Below are 17123 nucleotides of genomic sequence, written 5' to 3' on the forward strand. Positions count from 1 at the left end.
AATAAAGTATTTTGACTCAAAATTTAACTTAATTTGATTAATTTCTATTATTATAATTAAATTTTATAATTTTATAAACATATCTTTAATTTTTATTTATATGTTTGACTACAATTAAATATCCTTGATTGCATATTTATTTTTATCCAATAATATACCTAAATCATAACTTTATCAATTTTAAAATTAAAATAACTTAAATATTACCTAAATAATTAGATTATCTAAATAATAATTTCTTGAGAATAAATAAAAATAATGAATCAATTTTAGTTTAAGTAAGAATATTAAATATTTTTACTTCTAAAAAAATAATTTAGTTTAACAAAATAAATTTAAATCTAATTGGCATTACTATTAGTTTATAAAAATAAAGAGTTAAATAATAGCATTTTCAGCTTAAAATTTATTGTAATATTTTTGTATTAATTAATTTGATAATAAAAAAAATTAATCGATAAATAATTTTTAATTTTATTATATATTATATAAAATACTAAATGTTTGACATGGATCACAAATATTAAGTGAAATAATAATCATTGATTAATTATTTTCAACCTATAAATTAGATTTAGACATTTTCAAGGAAATTGTCACAGTCATTAATACCTAGAGCTTGAGCAGCTTTCTTGTGAATGTCAATCTTAGGATTGCTAGGACCGCCAGCACCAACATCACCCTTAGTAGCAATAATAGATTTGCCTTTGTAAGTTATTTAAAGCTTGTAACCAAAAGGAAGTCCACCAAGAGCCTTGAAGTCCTTATTTTTGTAATTAATAGAAAGTTCAGCATAGTTATTACCAGCATAGAGGTCATTATCCCTCATACCAATTTTGTCTGTAAAACATGAAGCAAGAACGGTTTGAGTATTTCCAGCAGCTTATACTTCCTAAGTGTTGTCTTCTGGTAAAGGATTTGCAGCACAAATAACAGTACAAGCAATTAAGATGATTGCAATTTTTCTCATTATTTACTTTTTATTAAAATTTTTTTTTTTAATTATTTATTTATTTTTAATTAACTCTAAAGGACGGGGTTATAAATCATGAAGGCAAGTGAAAGCTTATGAAATTTTCTATTGTTAATTACCCAAAATATATTGTTGCTTCAAATAATAAAAATATAAATATACCCCGTTATCAAAGGATTAAGTAAAGTAGGTTTAGAATTTATGTTATCAAAGGACAGGTAGGTAAATTTGGTAAAATCTTATTTTTGATTAATCCTTTTTAAAATTACACAAATCTGGATGTGTATTTAATTTGAAAAATAGCATATAGAAATAGGTTCATTAATAATCAATACACGATCTTTGTAATAAATTAAAATATTTGGTTATTAACCTTTCTACCTCATATAAATCACAATTATTTTCCAAATTTTTGGTAAAATAAATCTTACTCATATTAATTTACATCATATTTAATTCTTTGCCTATATCTTTAATTTCCCTCATTTTTTTTTGAAGTATACTAAAATATAATACTTTTCTTTTTGTAAATGAACTTAAATAAAAGAATGATAGAAAAATATTTATTTAGACTTAAAAGACATATAGAAGGATTGGATGAGAGAGTATAACTAAAATTAGTTAACAAGTAAGTCAAATTAAATGATATGTAAATTATATATTTTTAGTAAGCAAAGTTAAGCAAATGAGAAAGAAAAATAAAATCTTACTCACCGAATTGAATAAATTAGCAATTAAAATTTACAAATCAAGTATAACTATACAAGAATTTATAGCTGTAAATTAAAATACAAACTTTTTTATTAAATTAAAAATAATGTATGATATTTTAGATTTTTTTAACCAAATTTAAATTATTTTAGCATGATTTTATTTTATTTGTATTCATCTTAAGTCCAATTCATATAAAAGCTAAAAATAAACTTAAATGAATGATCCTTTAAATTAAAGAGAGATAAAAAATCCATTTATTTCAGTAATAATAAATGTTTAGTTTTTCTAAAAGGTAACAAACTAAAAAATGCTTAATAATTGATTTTTTCAATAAAAATGAAATACAATTATTTAAACTCCATCATGATAGCAATATTATTAATTGACTATTTGTATGAAAATGATTTAAAAATTCATTCATTTTAAACTTTATAGTTTGATTTTTCTAATAATTTCAAAATCGAAAAATACTAATTAGATCTTCAAAATATTTTATTTTTATAATATTAATTACTTCTAATGCTAATTCTTTAAACATTTTTTAAGGACTTAATATTTTATTTTATTAAAAAAAATTAAAAATATATTAAAAATCTTTATTTATCAATCATATTAAAAATTTTTTACTTAATTTTAAGATTTTATTAATTTCTATATCCTAAAAATTATGACAGGTTTATAAAGTAAATTGTGTAAGATTGCAATTATCTACTCTTAATTTCAACTAAATAAAGAAAATCTTTAATAAATATTAAGATACTTTAATAAACACCAATAAATTAACTCTGTAACATTAAATTTTTAACATAATAAAGAAAAATTAATAACTATTATTATTTAGAGTTGATAGAATTTTTTAATATCACTTACATCAATTATATTTTTTTTAATTTTTTAATAAAGAAAAAGTTTATTTTTTGATTTTGAAAGATGAGTTTCTGATATCATGAATCGGATCTTAGGAGCTAAGCGAGCTTAATCTTTTATCTTTAATATCCTTTTAAACAATAGCGCCTATAAATTCTTTAAACAATAAGCTAATGACCACATAAATTTAATATTTTGATTCACCTCCTTCACTCTTTATAATTTTATTATTATCTTCCTTTTCTTAATATTATAAACAATCATCTATTTCTACAGAATATTTTAACATAGCTATTTGTTTTTTTCAAGATTTATAAAAAATATTTATCCCCCTATTTTTTCTATAAAAATCCTATAATGCTAATTTTCTTCTTAATTATTGTTGTTTTCCTCCTAATTAAATATGATATTTATTATTGAGTATTAATCAAAAGAAAGTATATTTATTTATTGAATAATTCAATTTTCTAAAATGAATTAAATTACATATTTATATTTTTATTTATATTAATATTTAATTTTATTAGCTTTTAAATAGCTATGCAATTGTTTCATTATATTAATTCAGTTTTTAAAAGAATACAATTTATATTCTTACTTTTTTATGTTTTAATTAATGTCTAGTGAACATTTATAAAAATTAAAAAGAAATATCTATTGTTAAATAGAAAAACTCTAAAAAAAGCACTTTAAATCCTTAAAATTAGTTAATAAAAATATAAATTATATTGAAATTTTATAAAAATAAATAAAAATAACAAAAATCTTATTTTCATTAATATTTAAATTGCATCTTTTATTTTTAAACTTATATATATATAAAGTAGTTCAAGATTAAAATTTCTAGATAGGTACCAAGATTTCTTTACTTCTTTTTTCGTCTTTTCTATTTTTAAACATGATAGCTAATTTTACAACCACATATTTTTCATATAGAATGTTAACTATAAAACTAGCACAAGCTACTCCTAAGATGACTAATAGAAAACTATAAGGCATTTTAGATATTGGTTCAGCATTTTTCTACTTAACTTACTCAAAAATCTATATTATATATTTAAATTGTTAAAAAAATATCAATGATTTTTTTTTTACGTTTAAGAAACTAGTGGTGAAGCTATCATGTAAAAGTAAAATATAAAGAGAGCATATGAGAATCAAAAAGAGTGATATTGTAAACCATTTATTTGTATAAAATTCTCTCTTGAACGGTTTGCCAATTGAAAATGCTACACAAGTAGAAATATACTAAAAATTAGAAAATAAAAATAACACCTTTTATTTTAGATAAAAAATAATTTAGTTAGCATTTTATTGAAATATTTTATTAATTATGAATATTAATTTTTTTGAATTACTGTTGATTCATAACAACTTTTACGAGAATCTGGATCATCAAAATCACCTATATAAGAATGACTGTCATAAACTGACATATACCAACCTTGAGCTCTTAAGATAAAGAACATAATTACCTTTTAAAAAACCGTATAAATTAATGAATTATTTTATTTTAAATCTAAAGTTAATACTTAAAATCCTCCATTTAAAAAAGTCATTCCAATCACAGAACATAATACAGGGAATGAAATAAGACTTGAACCTGGAACCTACTTAGATAGAGTGGGATAAGAGTCAGTAAGGCCCATTAGGAAAGCAAGAGGTATAATGATAACAAGATCCCAATATAAGAATTGCATATCCCCTGGTAGAGAGTTAACAGTATATAAAATGGTTGTAGTAAAAAATTAAATCATTGAATACAAAGCCATAAACTTAAAACATGAAAAACTTGTCACTAGTGCTGCTCTTCCTTCTTTGAGTAACTTTTTTATTTTATTTAACAAAAAATTAAAATTAAATTTTTTAATTTTGAAATTTACTTAGACTACACAAGAAATATCTTAAGTTTTAGATGTAAATGGTGCAGCTATTGAAGCCTCGGCATCTGACAAAGAGATTCCCATGTCTGCTGTTTTTAAAGCTCCACAATCATTAGCTCCATCACCACACATACCACAAGTAGGTTTCCAAGGCAACTCCTATAGCTATTAAAGTAACTATGCTTTTTCTTCAGGTCTCATTCTTGCAAAAATTTATGTTTTAAGTAGCATAGTTCTTAAAAGTTGAGCCTTTTCATTATTTTAATTAGACTAATTAATGATCGCTGAGAAAGCCCTACCAGTAATAGCTAAAGTATAGCTCTCTTCAGAGTTATTCCAAGGAACTAAATCTTAAATATCATCTAATATTTTTATAGAGATGAAAAATTTTTAATTAAATAAAAGCTAACTTCTTTAAAATAAATGTTTTTCTATATTTTAGTTAGATAAGAAATTTTACAATTACAAAAAAAAGAGATTAAAACAATTAATTGATGCTATGTTAAATAAAAATGAAAATACCATTTAAAGCAGCTATTTCCTATTGTTCTTACAATCCCGAACTTTGATTTTACTTGTCACTATTGTAGATTTAATTACTGTCTGATGAATATTGTATAATAATTGACTATTGATTTTATTATTTTATATTAGGTTAAGATTTTAACTCTTCTTATTCAGTCAAAGCTTATTAATTATTTTATTGACTCATTTAAGTCTTGGCTCTTTGTCTATAAATTTTTGAACTTTACACAACTAACTAGGTTTGATTCCTTTTTTTAGATTTATTCATTTAATTTTATTACATCAAAGAAATTCTTCTATCAACACTTTCTAATTATTGTGCCTTCTAAATTATTAATTTTTCTTCTTAAATTTCTAGAATTTAATGTTCTTTGTATTCTATCACTCCATTTTCAGGCTCTAGATTGTCTTCTTTTAGTTACTTTTAACCGTTTTCAAAATCTTTCCATATAATTTTATCTTTTTGAGTTGGGTCGTCACTTAAGTCACCAAAGTAAACTCTTTTTTTCTCATCTAAAATTTTACACTATCTTCCAACACTAATAGCTGTAAGTGCATTATCACCTGTGACCATAATTGTGCGAATGTTTGCTTCTTAAAGTTCCTCAATAATAGATGTTGTGATAGGCTTCAGTTTATTTTCCATAATTAATAAACCAGTAAATGTCAAATTGTTTTCTACTTCATCTCTTTCTAGCTATTGGATCTAAAATTAATTCATTTTGAGTACTTTGATTCCGAAGGCAAGAACTCTGAATCCTTTTCTTGCATAAAAATCTAAAACCTTTTTTTGATAAATATATTTATTAATCAAATAATAATTAGTCTCAATTACTTCATGGAAATTTTATGGGATAGTAGAAGGATTGCTCAATTCGAAAATTTTTTCAGGAGAACCCTTGACATACAACTTGTAAAAGTTGGTATTAAAATCTAAATTTTTTACAATAGTGCTCATCCTTTAAAGTTTTGAGGAGAATTCAAATCTTTTTACGATACCTAATTTAGTATGTGATTAATTGTTCTAATTGAATTATTATTTTATTTTCTATTCCTCAACTAAATTTCTGTTTGTAGATTTGACAACAGCTAAAACGGGCTCTGAATATTCACTTAAATTTTATTCTATTAAGTCCCACTCAGTAGCTTCGAACATCTTTACCTCTAAAGGATCTCCAATTAACTCGCCTTTGATTATTGTTACTCCATGACAACTAGCCATGCATTCTTTTAAAATTAAATCAGGATCTCCTATCAAAGAAAAAGGATTTTCTTCTCCATATATATGCTCTTGCTCAACTTTGCCATTTAGCTTTAAGTCTTTACCCATTCCTAGCCTATAAGTTTCTTCTTCAAGCTTAGCAAAGTTAATTTTATTAGGTCCTTAATAATTAACTGACTTTAATCCATACATATCTAAACCTTCTTCAGTAAGAGTTCCTGTCTTATCAAAACACATAATTGTAACTTTACCACTAATGTTAACCTAAAATTATTAATACATTTTAAAATATTTAAAGTTTTATTAATTAATTACTTTTGGTGGTGAGATGCAATAAATTTTTTATTTTTTCAGTCTTGAAATGGCAAATGAAATTCCAATTGATAAGCAAGTTGGTAAAGCAGGAGGAACAGTAATAGTGACCAAATCCAAACTGTTTAAAATCAAATCTCTTAACTCTATGATATGTAAATTATAACCTCTAATTAAAAATGGAAGAGAGAAAAAGAACCCTAAAATAGAGATTAACGCCAGAACTAAAATAAATTTCAAAGAATCTACATAAAATGAAAATGAATTTTGTTTTTGATAGAGAATAGATCTGACTAATTAACCCTTCATTGTGTTAAAACTAGTTGAACTTACTAAACCAAGTATTGGCACAGAACCTTTTAAGTGATATCTTGTTAAATAAATATTTAATGTGTACATGTGTCAATAAATAATATTTTACCTTGTTTCAATGCATTTAGTTCCAGCAAATAAAGTTGACTATTTACCATCTTCGTTTGGATTATATTTGCTATTGCTAAAGGGTAAAGCAGGTTTTATTATTGGTATAGATTCTCCAGTAAGCATAGACTCATTCATAACACTTGATCCATTCAAAAGGATAACATCGCATGGAAGTATTTACCCATCTGGAATTTCAATAATATCTCCAGGAACTAAATCTAAAGAACTAACCTTTTATTTATAGTTTGAAATTTCTCTGTCTATGATAAATCCTCCTTCCTTTTTAAATAATATAAAAGTAAATAGATTTAATATTTAAAAAATATAGAGGGGGGATAAATAAATAAATAAATAATTAAACTCCTCATATTTTATAGAAGTTAGAATAAAATATCCAGATTTTTATATTCGAATAATTTATGTATTTTGAATTCTTTCAATTTACACAATAGATAGATTTTTAAACGATATGTTGAAATTCTTTAAAAAATAAATAAGTTTTAGAATAGATAATTAAATCTTATAAAACTAGTTTTACTAAAAAAAATAAAAATTAAATTATTTCTTAGAAAATTTAAAAGACATTTTCGTTATTTTAAAAATTTAAAAAAAGGTTTAAAAATGAATCTGCTTCAAAGCAGAATTAGATTACAAAAATTTTAAAAATTTTTATATTTTTAATGATTAATTAATGTACTAATTTGATATATTGAGAAATTCCTCTGTAAACAAAGACATCAGTTTCAAAGAAGCTCATTTCTCTAAGTTTTTTGTAATTATTTTTTGTTTCGATTAAAGTTACAATACATGACAATGCAGAAGTAAAAAAGATAATTCCAGCATAGTAATAATATGGTTCAAGAATCCATAGGATTATACTAAAGATCTAGAAAATGTAGAATGGGGAAAGAACCTCATCTATAAGTATTTTTATGGTGGATTTATCAGGGATTTCAGTATTATTCTATCCATATATTGAAACTAAATCCTTAAATTTGTCCTAACTTTGGATACCAAATCCATGTTACTAATATATTTCGTTATTAGTTAAGAGATTAACTGCAAATTATATAGGTAAAAAACAATTTTAAATGCTGTCATAATAATAAGTATATAGTCTATAACTAAATATCTATTTTAATAAAAAAAGTATGTTACGTGTTTACTTTTCTCAATTTCAAAATAAATAATTAAATTATTAAAAGTTTTTTGCTTATTTAAATTTTTATAATACAGTCTTTAACAAATTACTAGATAATCTTGCTATGGTTTATCATTAAACTTCATTGATTTTGTTTCTAATCTCACTAAAGTAATTTAATCGTCTATTGAAATAGTAAAGATGATTAGCTTTAATTTTATGCTAATAAAATAATTACCTTTGGAAACAATCCTCATAAATTTAGCCTAAGATGATTGACATTTAATTAGCTAAAGCTTGATCTTAAAAGCAATGCTTTAGCGAGTAAACAAGTAAAGAATACCACAAGTTGCAAAAAAAAGGAAGTATGAAATTATCAGCTTAGTATTTTAAATCCTATATGAGTCTATATGCTTTATTATCCCTTCTTCTTAGACGTCTTATGGTAGTTGAAAATATACTTTATCAGGATCATAATCTTATATTTTGCTATTTGGATATTCTTATTTATTTATTCTAATTATTTTTATAAATACAAGTTAAATAATTTATAAACCAAAGTAATTCATTTAATAATTTTTTCTTCAAATATAATTATTTTAATATATCCTGTAAAATTTAAGTGATTTTTATTCAATTTTAATAGAAATAATAATGTAATTTTCAATAGAAAAGCTATGATAAAAAAACTTTAGAAGGCTTTAAATTTTATTTATGCTGAATCAAAGTAAGGTGTTTAAAGCGAAATATATATTAATATAATAAAAGTTTTAAATTCTTCTTAAATATTGTTAATTTATACCTTAAATTTAAATAGATATTATAAATTTATCTAATTTCTATACCTTCTTTACCCTTAATCTTACTTTTATGTGTTGGATAAATATTTAAAATTAATAAATTTATTTGAATAAGAGTAAAGCATAAAAAAATAATTTATTTTTATTTACATTGCTAGTTATATTGAATCTGCACTAATATTTAGAGAAGTAGAATTAGCCATACTTGTGGAAAGAATTCTTGCTACTAAATTTGAGATAAAAACTATATTTATCTGCTTTAAAAATTTAAATACTTATTTATTGATATATTTATCTAATATTTATTTTCAATTTTTTATTATAAAAATTCTGAATTAGCAGGTCAAATTTTGACTTTTTGATTATGAAAAAGATTGAGAAATAAAATATTTACTTATTTTTGTAATTCAATTAGATTAATGTTTATGCCTTTGCTAAAATTTGAGAAAGATAATTGTTTTAAACAAATTAATGATGATTTGTTTTTAATTAAAAAATTTAAACTAAAATGATCACAAAATTTATTTTTCTTAACAAAAATAGTAATTGATTTAATAATAATTTATCAGAAAATTCATCAGAATTGAAAAAATTAAAGAATTATTATCAAAACTAATTGCTATTTATTAATACCATATATTAAAAAAGAAAAAAACCTTGAACAAATTATTTTTATAGTTATCACTCCTTATAACAATTCAAATTAAAAGTATTTATTTAAATAAATACCATCTATTCTCTATATTCAGGTGACTTTTTAAAAAATTTATTTTTCAAAAAGTACCACCTTATCACCTTATTTTAGAGCTCACCTTAATAAAAAGAAAAGCTTAATTATGAGAATAGACGGTATATAAGTGTAATTAATTATTTTAGTAAGTTCTTAAAAAAATTATTGAAAATATTATTTTCACATAACTTAAATTTAGAATTAAATGAGGTTTGGTAATTTAAAAATTATTTTATAAAATATTCAATTAAAATTATTAAATTTTTTAAAATCTCTAAAAAATACTATATATTTCTTGTTTAATTAAAGCGGATTTAAATTATTTTAAATCTAAGAAAATTTTCATTTTCATTGATAATTAAAATCAATTTTAAGAAAGAGTGAAAAATAAATATACTTCAAAAATGTTATTAAAATCCCTTAAAGATATTTTAAAAATTCTGATTAATAACTGTTTTTTCATCAATATTTAACAATCTTAATAATTATATTTTAAGAATAAGTTAGTAAGTAAATTTTATGAAATTGTAAAAAAAATACTGTAAATTTCTATTAATATTTTATTTTTTATTAAAACAAATATTTTTATTATATTTAGAACTTCAAAAAATATATTATATAATTTTACAAAAAGAGTAAAATATATTTGCTTTTCATTTAATGAAATATATTTTTATTTGAATTAATATTTCTCATGAAACTTAAAAAAATGTACATCCTCTACATGAATTCTAATTTTAAGTTAGCACTATTAATGCATTATCTTATGTATCAGATAACCCAGATGTTGATTATACTGTCATATAATATGAAGAACCCATCAATTTTAAGTATTAGAAACCTTACCCTATTTCATCTATTTCAAATAAAGTCAAGGAATCTAAATTACAATTCTTGACCACTAAAGGCTGGTTATCTTAAGCAGCGGTTACTCCTAGGCACTGTTATTAAATGGTATTTAACTAAATTTAGTATATATTTTCATCATTAGTAGGTCTAGTTATTATATATGAATTACTTGTGGTGGAATTGTTTGATAGTTAGAATACAGATTAAGCAGTTAAGTTATATGAAACAAACTTTGCACTCTTAGTATTCATTATTTATCTAGACCCTACATATGGATCGGAAGAAGAATTAACATAACCAGAGCAATTATCCAAATTTGATTAGAATTATAATCTGTCGTAACAATATTAGATAATATAGTTTTACATTGCATTTACTACATAAGTAAGAGTTGCAGAGTCTATGGGGATTGCAGGATTATTCTAATATTGAGAGATAAATTCATATATAGGAGTGAGGTCTGTTTTTATAGGCATTGGAGTATCTAGTGTTTGAGTAGCCCACTCAGATGCATCCAAATTAGCATTTGGAGTAGCTCCCATAGAGTAAGATGACCAACTCTTTAAGGATGATTAGAAACTATTAAGTTATTACTAAGAGTAATCAGTTGAGACTTTACCTTGAACACCGTAAAGAGAAGCTCCTACAGATGCATCAAAACCAAGATTAGATTGTTACTAAACTGATGAAGAACTCATAATAAATTAATAACCAAATAGAGAACCAAGTTTGATAGAAGTAGCAACATGAGTACCCCAGGAGTCGAAAAAATCATAATAATATTCTCTCTCATTTGTATAATTAGAATATGAATACAATTATTGAATTTTATCTACAAGCTATAAAGAAAGTAAAGGAATGCTGTTTGGGTCGTTGTAAAAGCTCAAGTCAAAAGCAGAGCAAGTAGCAAACGAATGGATGCATTAATTATCCTTTTAGGAAAGGGTATCTTACATCTACTAGAAATCAGCACTAGCAGAAAATGATGCTGCAAAAAGACTTCCTTTACCATTAACTTAAGCAGATAAGCTATTTTAGTAATCATTAAGTGTGGAAACATCTTTTGAACTAAAAGTTATCAAACAGCTCTTTTCAATGGTTAATCTGACACCATCAGGTATGAAATACGCTCTATCAGGGCTGACTGAATCCCAAAGATTATCTTGATAAAGCAAATCAACTGTAGGAAGATTTCTGAAACCAGGGTCAATTCCACTATTGCTGAGAGGATTGCCATAAAATATGTTATACCCTTATCCCAGATAAGAAATATTAGGAATGTACGAGATTTAACCTTGAGAAATGGTTTGATTCCAGAACATAATTTAATCAGGCTGCTAAGCATAAATTACATTAAGCAGTAAAGCTAAAGAAAATATTAACTTAATGCTTTTAATAATCATTTTTGATTTCATATTTTTTTTATTGAATGTTTATTTTATATTTTTGTTTATTAAATTATTAAATCACTGTTGAATTCTTGTTTTTAATTCAGAAAGAGGTGATTTATTCATTAAATAATTAATTTATGTAAATAGATAAATCGATTTAACTTGGAAAAAAAGTTATTAATTAATAAGGGTTATATTTTGATGATAAAAACTTACATTTTTAATTTAATTATATAAACGGGTAGGTAGGTAGGGGGATAGGGTATTTATTTTGAAAACAAAAGAAATTCAAAAGCTAAAAAAAATGTTATAATTATTTTATTAAATCTATTTGAATTTTATAATTCATTAAAAACTGTTTTTTCAAGTGAAATTTTAATAAGTTGTACATTTAAAAAAATATTTTGTATAAAAATTATTGTTTTAAATAACAAATTAAGTTGCAATTTTCACAATATAGATTTATCTATTTTATTTTAATTAAAGTAAATTTGCCTGAATTATTAATTTTGTAATAAACATAAATTAAATACGTTTAATTTTAGCTTGAATTGTAGGTCTGTAAGAAAAATATGTTAAATTGTAAATAATATTGTCTATTTTCTCTTAATTAAATATTCAATATTTTATCTTTATTATTTCTATAAAATATAATCAAAACCTAAAAATTCAATCAAACATATCTAATAAGATGAAACCAACAAAAACAAAAATTAAAAGTATCTTAATCATAACTTTAATTATTTCTTGCATCAAATGCAATGATATAAGTGATACACTTTAATGGAACGATAGTATAAATACCTAATCTATTTAGTATATTCCAAATGTGTAATATCTAGGATAGGGCTACAATATTTTTACTTCAAACCCTCATTCTTCATAAGGTCTTGATCCTGGTTACAAAAATATTGCAGCTATTAATTTAACATATACTGATAACCTTTGGTAAAATGTAAATCCCGAAAGAACTTACTTTGTGCCTAATGGTGTTTTTCTATCTTAGCAAAAAAGTTGCACCATGTCTTTTACTGCAAGATAAGTTGCTTCTATGATGGACTACACAAGCAGCTTGGAAGCTTCAGTTTCTATTAAGGGAACCTTTTTTGGTGGTAGATTCAGAGCTAGTGTTGATTACTAAGACATGCAAAACGATATGGAAAGTGGTGAGTATTAATATATAGTTTCTCATTCAAGTTGTTCTGTTTTCCAACTAGATTTAATTGATTCTCCTACTTATCATGCTCAATTTACTAATGACATTTTGATGGATTTTTAAAATCTTATCTCAATCTAAGGCAACAGTAGTAATACAGAAGCTAATGCTTATTATGATTTCTTCGACAAATGGGGTACACATGTTGTCTCCTCTGTTAATTTAGGCTCTCTCTTTGGTTATAAATTCTAATTACTCACTTCTGACATCTAAAGCATGAATAATTAAGGGATAGATGTTTCTGCAAGTGCAACTATATTCAATGTGAGAGGTAGAACTAACACTCAGATAGAATAGAATAATTTGGATAATTTTAGCTAATCAATCCAAAAATGGACTTCTTATTCGATTGGAGCCACTCCTGATGTAAATAATGATCCTGCAAATTGGGCTTCTCAAACTCTAACGAAACCGATGCCAATCAAGAGTTCAATAACTCCTTATCACGAGGCTCTTAATATTTTCACTTAAGGTAACAATAGTATTTTGCAAAGTTCTCAAATATTATAGCTCTATTATAAACTGAGATTATATGGAAACTCATACTGCTCTTAGAGATTGTTGCCAAACGGATAAATAGATTAATGCAATAGCAATAGTTAAAGTGATTATAATTTTAGCTAATAAGAATAAACAGTAACTTATTATGATGTATCTCTCTTAGACATCACAAGAACTTAAATAGCTGCCTATTACTAGAATGCAACAACTTTCAACACACAGCTTTAACTTTCTCCTATTGAGAATACAATTGGATATAGATTTTTCTTCAAAAATAACAATCAAATTTTAAACGGCTAAGTAACATATTATGTCAGTATAGTTGCTACTGCTGGTAATAACATGTGTTTGGTAGGAAATCCAACTCTTGGTGAGCCAGCAACAATTAGTGGTTGCCCAAATAATGATAACGCAACTTTTTCTTATATTGCGTATGATGACAATATATTTAGTTTGCAATTTAAGAGCGATCCAACAAAATGTTTAGGATTTGACAGCTAAGGGATTCTTAGAACAATGGTAACTGATTCTTGTTTCGAATGTCAAGTAATAGAATTAATACAAAACACTCAAACTAAAAAGAATTCTTGATTAAATACTAGTCATTAATTTTATTTAAGTCTTTATAAATAAATATTTACTATGTAATTTTAGATAATTTAAAAAATGAATGCAATTATATAAATATATATTTATCAATTAAATTGCTTTTTATTATCTATTTTATTCATTCATTTGTTCATTTTTTAATAAAAAAATAAATAAACATTTGTAAAATAATTTTATTAAAAACTAAATGTATCAATATTTTTCTTCAACTTCTTAATAATTAAAAAAATGATGGATGGATGGATATCTTATCAATATTAAAATATTGAGTATCAAATAATATGGAGCTTTAGTATATTAAAATTTTAAATATCCTTAATTGTCATTAATGTTTAATTATATGTTTTTATTAATCAAATTACATTTTCTCTAATAATGTAAACAAATTTATATTATTTTAATTAAGACCTCTTTGATAGTTTAAAAAAACTGAATAAATGTATTTTAAATCTAAATCAATTTATTTTTTTTATTACATTTAATATTTTTTTTAAATAACAGAATTAACTTGAGCGAAAAAAAATCAAATTAAAATATATCAAACAATAAAAATAATATTTATTCAAAGAATTCAAAAATTCTAAAATGAAATTCTTTTTTCAGTTTCATATAATCATTTTTCATGAATAAATATACTTATCTTTAAAAAAAAATACTTGGAAAAATTATAATTTTCAAATAATTGATTAAATGTAAGAAATTTATATGCAATTGTAAATTATCTCAAGGCGTTAGAATGAATATAACTTTCTATTCTATTTCCTGACTTGTTTTCTATTTGATGAGTTTTTCAAATTTTATGTTGAAAAGCAAATATTTATATTTATTATTTTGTTTTAAAAGGAATAAAATTATTTAATTTAATTTATAGAAATTTACAAAACATTTTTAATTTTTTATATTGTTATTTACCATTTTATTTTTAAACATTTTTTTTTACATGTAATAATGGTGAATTTATTTTATATGCTTTAATTATTGTAAGAAATTTAATTCGAAATGTAAGACTTTGAATTTATATTTTTAAGTAATTAATTGAGGTAAATAAGTTGATGGATTTGTATCAGTTTAAAGTATTGTAAGGATTTCAATCCCATTTGTAATTAATTTAATCTTATTTTATAAATTATTAAAAGAGGGGTAGGATTCTGAATTTTTTTTATAAATTAATTGAAAATCTATCAAAAATAATTGGAAAAATTTAATTTAAAAAAAAGGACAAAACACAAAAGTAGAAGAAGATAATTAAAAAGTTGATAAAACAAACGACAAATAAAAAAATAAACTAAAAAAACCTTATTGAAACTCTCATTTTATTTACAATGAATAAAAGACAGAAGACTGTTTTTCTTGTTTTTATTTTACTCATTGGTTAATGCTAAGCTGGGTATCTAAGAGGATAAGACTAGACTATACTTTGGAATAATACTATTGATCCAGCTTCTATTGGCTATATTCCTAATGTTTAGTATCTAGGATCCGGATACAATATTTATTTTGCCAATCCTCATTCTACTACAGGACTTGACCCTGGATTTACAAACTCTGGCATTCTTGAATTAGATTATAACAATAATCTATGGACTAATATTAATCCAGATCGCTCTTATTACGTCCCCGATAATGTAAGCTTAACTGTAGAAAAAAGCTGCATTGTTTCATTTTAATCTTAAGAAGTAAATTCACTTTCTTAATACAGAGATAGTTTGTCTTCTTCTGTGCAATTCTAAGCTAAATATTTTGCAGGAAAGTTTTCAGCTAGTTCAGACTATTAAGAAGTCTAAGATGGACTTAATTCTGCCAATATTTAATATATAGAGTCTTAGGCTAGGTGCTCGATATTTTAACTTGATGTGTACAATAGTCCTTCTTAAAATGCTTAACTTACTCCTTAACTCTAGTAAGCTTTGTTTACTTTAGCTTTTAACTAAACATCTTAAAATGATTACTATGATTTTATTGATACTTGGGGTACTCATGTTGTAACTTCGGTTAACCTTGGTTCTCGTTTTGGATACAAATATCAAATGGATAAGTATCAATCTAATTAGCTAACTTAATAAGGAGTAAATTTATCAGTAAGTGCTTCTTATTTCAGCTCTTCTGGATCCGCTTCTGGTGCATACAACTAGACTTAAATACAAAATTTTACTCAAGCAATGACTAGCTGGTCTTCTTACTCTATAGGAGCTACCCCTGATGCAAATTAAGACCCTTTATCATGGGCATAGCAAACTCTCGACACTCCTATGCCAATTAATATCTCAATTTTATCATTTGATGACTTTTTGAATAAATTCTCTTTTTCTGTTAACGGATTAACTTCTTCATAGTTAAATACAGTTATTAGTAATTTGAGTTAATATCTATAAACTTACTGTGCTAATAGATTGTTAGTAAATGGTAAAATTGATGCTTGCGCAGATTAAGAAGTGTCAAGTTCTTAAATATTCTAATACTCAAATAATACCTTTAAAATTTAAAACTTTTTAAGTAATAACTACATATAAGGTTAAAATGGATAGAATATTACTAGTGCAGTATTATTTACTAAAAACCCTAATATAAATATTGCACAACCTGATTTCTAATAATTTAAAATGCAAATATAATCATCTAACACAGTTTCTTTCATCTAAAAATAAGGAGGAGAGTGCATTACATATTCAAGTTCATAAAATAATTCAACCTTAACTTTGCAAAGCTGCAACGGTTCCTAAAATTAACAATTTTAAGTTATTGATATTGCCCCATCTCTTTTTTACATTAAATCAACAATGAATAACTTATACTTCACAAGCTAAGGATCATATTTCTAAATGTAATAGCTACAAAGTTGCTTAGGATGCTAAGTTTTTAATTTGGCATATATTATATGAAAAATAAATTATAAAAAGAAATCTATTGAATTATATATAATATTGAAGCCTATGACTTTCATTTATAAGAATATATGTCGTATTTTAA

At 23.5% G+C, this 17123-nt stretch overlaps 5 protein-coding genes across 5 annotated transcripts; 3 read left to right on the forward strand and 2 right to left on the reverse strand. All coding sequences in view use genetic code 6, as the record gives it.

Moving 5' to 3' along the window:
* Positions 1 to 966: 966 nt before the first annotated feature.
* On the reverse strand, positions 967 to 1359 carry TTHERM_000249759 (hypothetical protein; the record flags this gene model as incomplete). Its single annotated transcript, XM_012798373.1, has 2 exons — positions 967 to 976; positions 1136 to 1359. The coding sequence occupies 2 exons, from the start codon at positions 1357 to 1359 to the stop codon at positions 967 to 969; spliced, it is 234 nt and encodes a 77-aa protein (XP_012653827.1).
* Positions 1360 to 3382: 2023 nt separating this feature from the next.
* Positions 3383 to 8629, reverse strand: TTHERM_00249760 (E1-E2 ATPase family protein; the record flags this gene model as incomplete). The annotated part of the gene is made up of 13 exons (XM_001019026.2): positions 3383 to 3598; positions 3650 to 3829; positions 3913 to 4029; positions 4087 to 4380; positions 4438 to 4799; positions 4960 to 5746; positions 5798 to 6448; positions 6500 to 6866; positions 6918 to 7198; positions 7617 to 8051; positions 8171 to 8244; positions 8299 to 8562; positions 8617 to 8629. 13 exons carry the CDS (start codon positions 8627 to 8629, stop codon positions 3383 to 3385), a joined length of 4041 nt encoding a protein of 1346 aa, XP_001019026.2.
* Positions 8630 to 11297: 2668 nt separating this feature from the next.
* On the forward strand, positions 11298 to 11606 carry TTHERM_000249769 (hypothetical protein; the record flags this gene model as incomplete). The annotated part of the gene is made up of 1 exon (XM_012798374.1): positions 11298 to 11606. The coding sequence occupies one exon, from the start codon at positions 11298 to 11300 to the stop codon at positions 11604 to 11606; it is 309 nt and encodes a 102-aa protein (XP_012653828.1).
* Positions 11607 to 12521: 915 nt separating this feature from the next.
* On the forward strand, positions 12522 to 14138 carry TTHERM_00249770 (MAC/perforin domain protein; the record flags this gene model as incomplete). The annotated part of the gene is made up of 1 exon (XM_001019027.1): positions 12522 to 14138. The coding sequence occupies one exon, from the start codon at positions 12522 to 12524 to the stop codon at positions 14136 to 14138; it is 1617 nt and encodes a 538-aa protein (XP_001019027.1).
* A 1340-nt stretch (positions 14139 to 15478) lies between these two features.
* On the forward strand, positions 15479 to 17035 carry TTHERM_00249780 (MAC/perforin domain protein; the record flags this gene model as incomplete). The annotated part of the gene is made up of 1 exon (XM_001019028.1): positions 15479 to 17035. One exon carries the CDS (start codon positions 15479 to 15481, stop codon positions 17033 to 17035), a length of 1557 nt encoding a protein of 518 aa, XP_001019028.1.
* Positions 17036 to 17123: the final 88 nt, after the last annotated feature.

The sequence above is a fragment of the Tetrahymena thermophila genome (assembly GCF_000189635.1).
Source record: "Tetrahymena thermophila SB210 genomic scaffold scf_8254590, whole genome shotgun sequence".
Lineage (NCBI taxonomy): Eukaryota > Ciliophora > Oligohymenophorea > Hymenostomatida > Tetrahymenidae > Tetrahymena > Tetrahymena thermophila.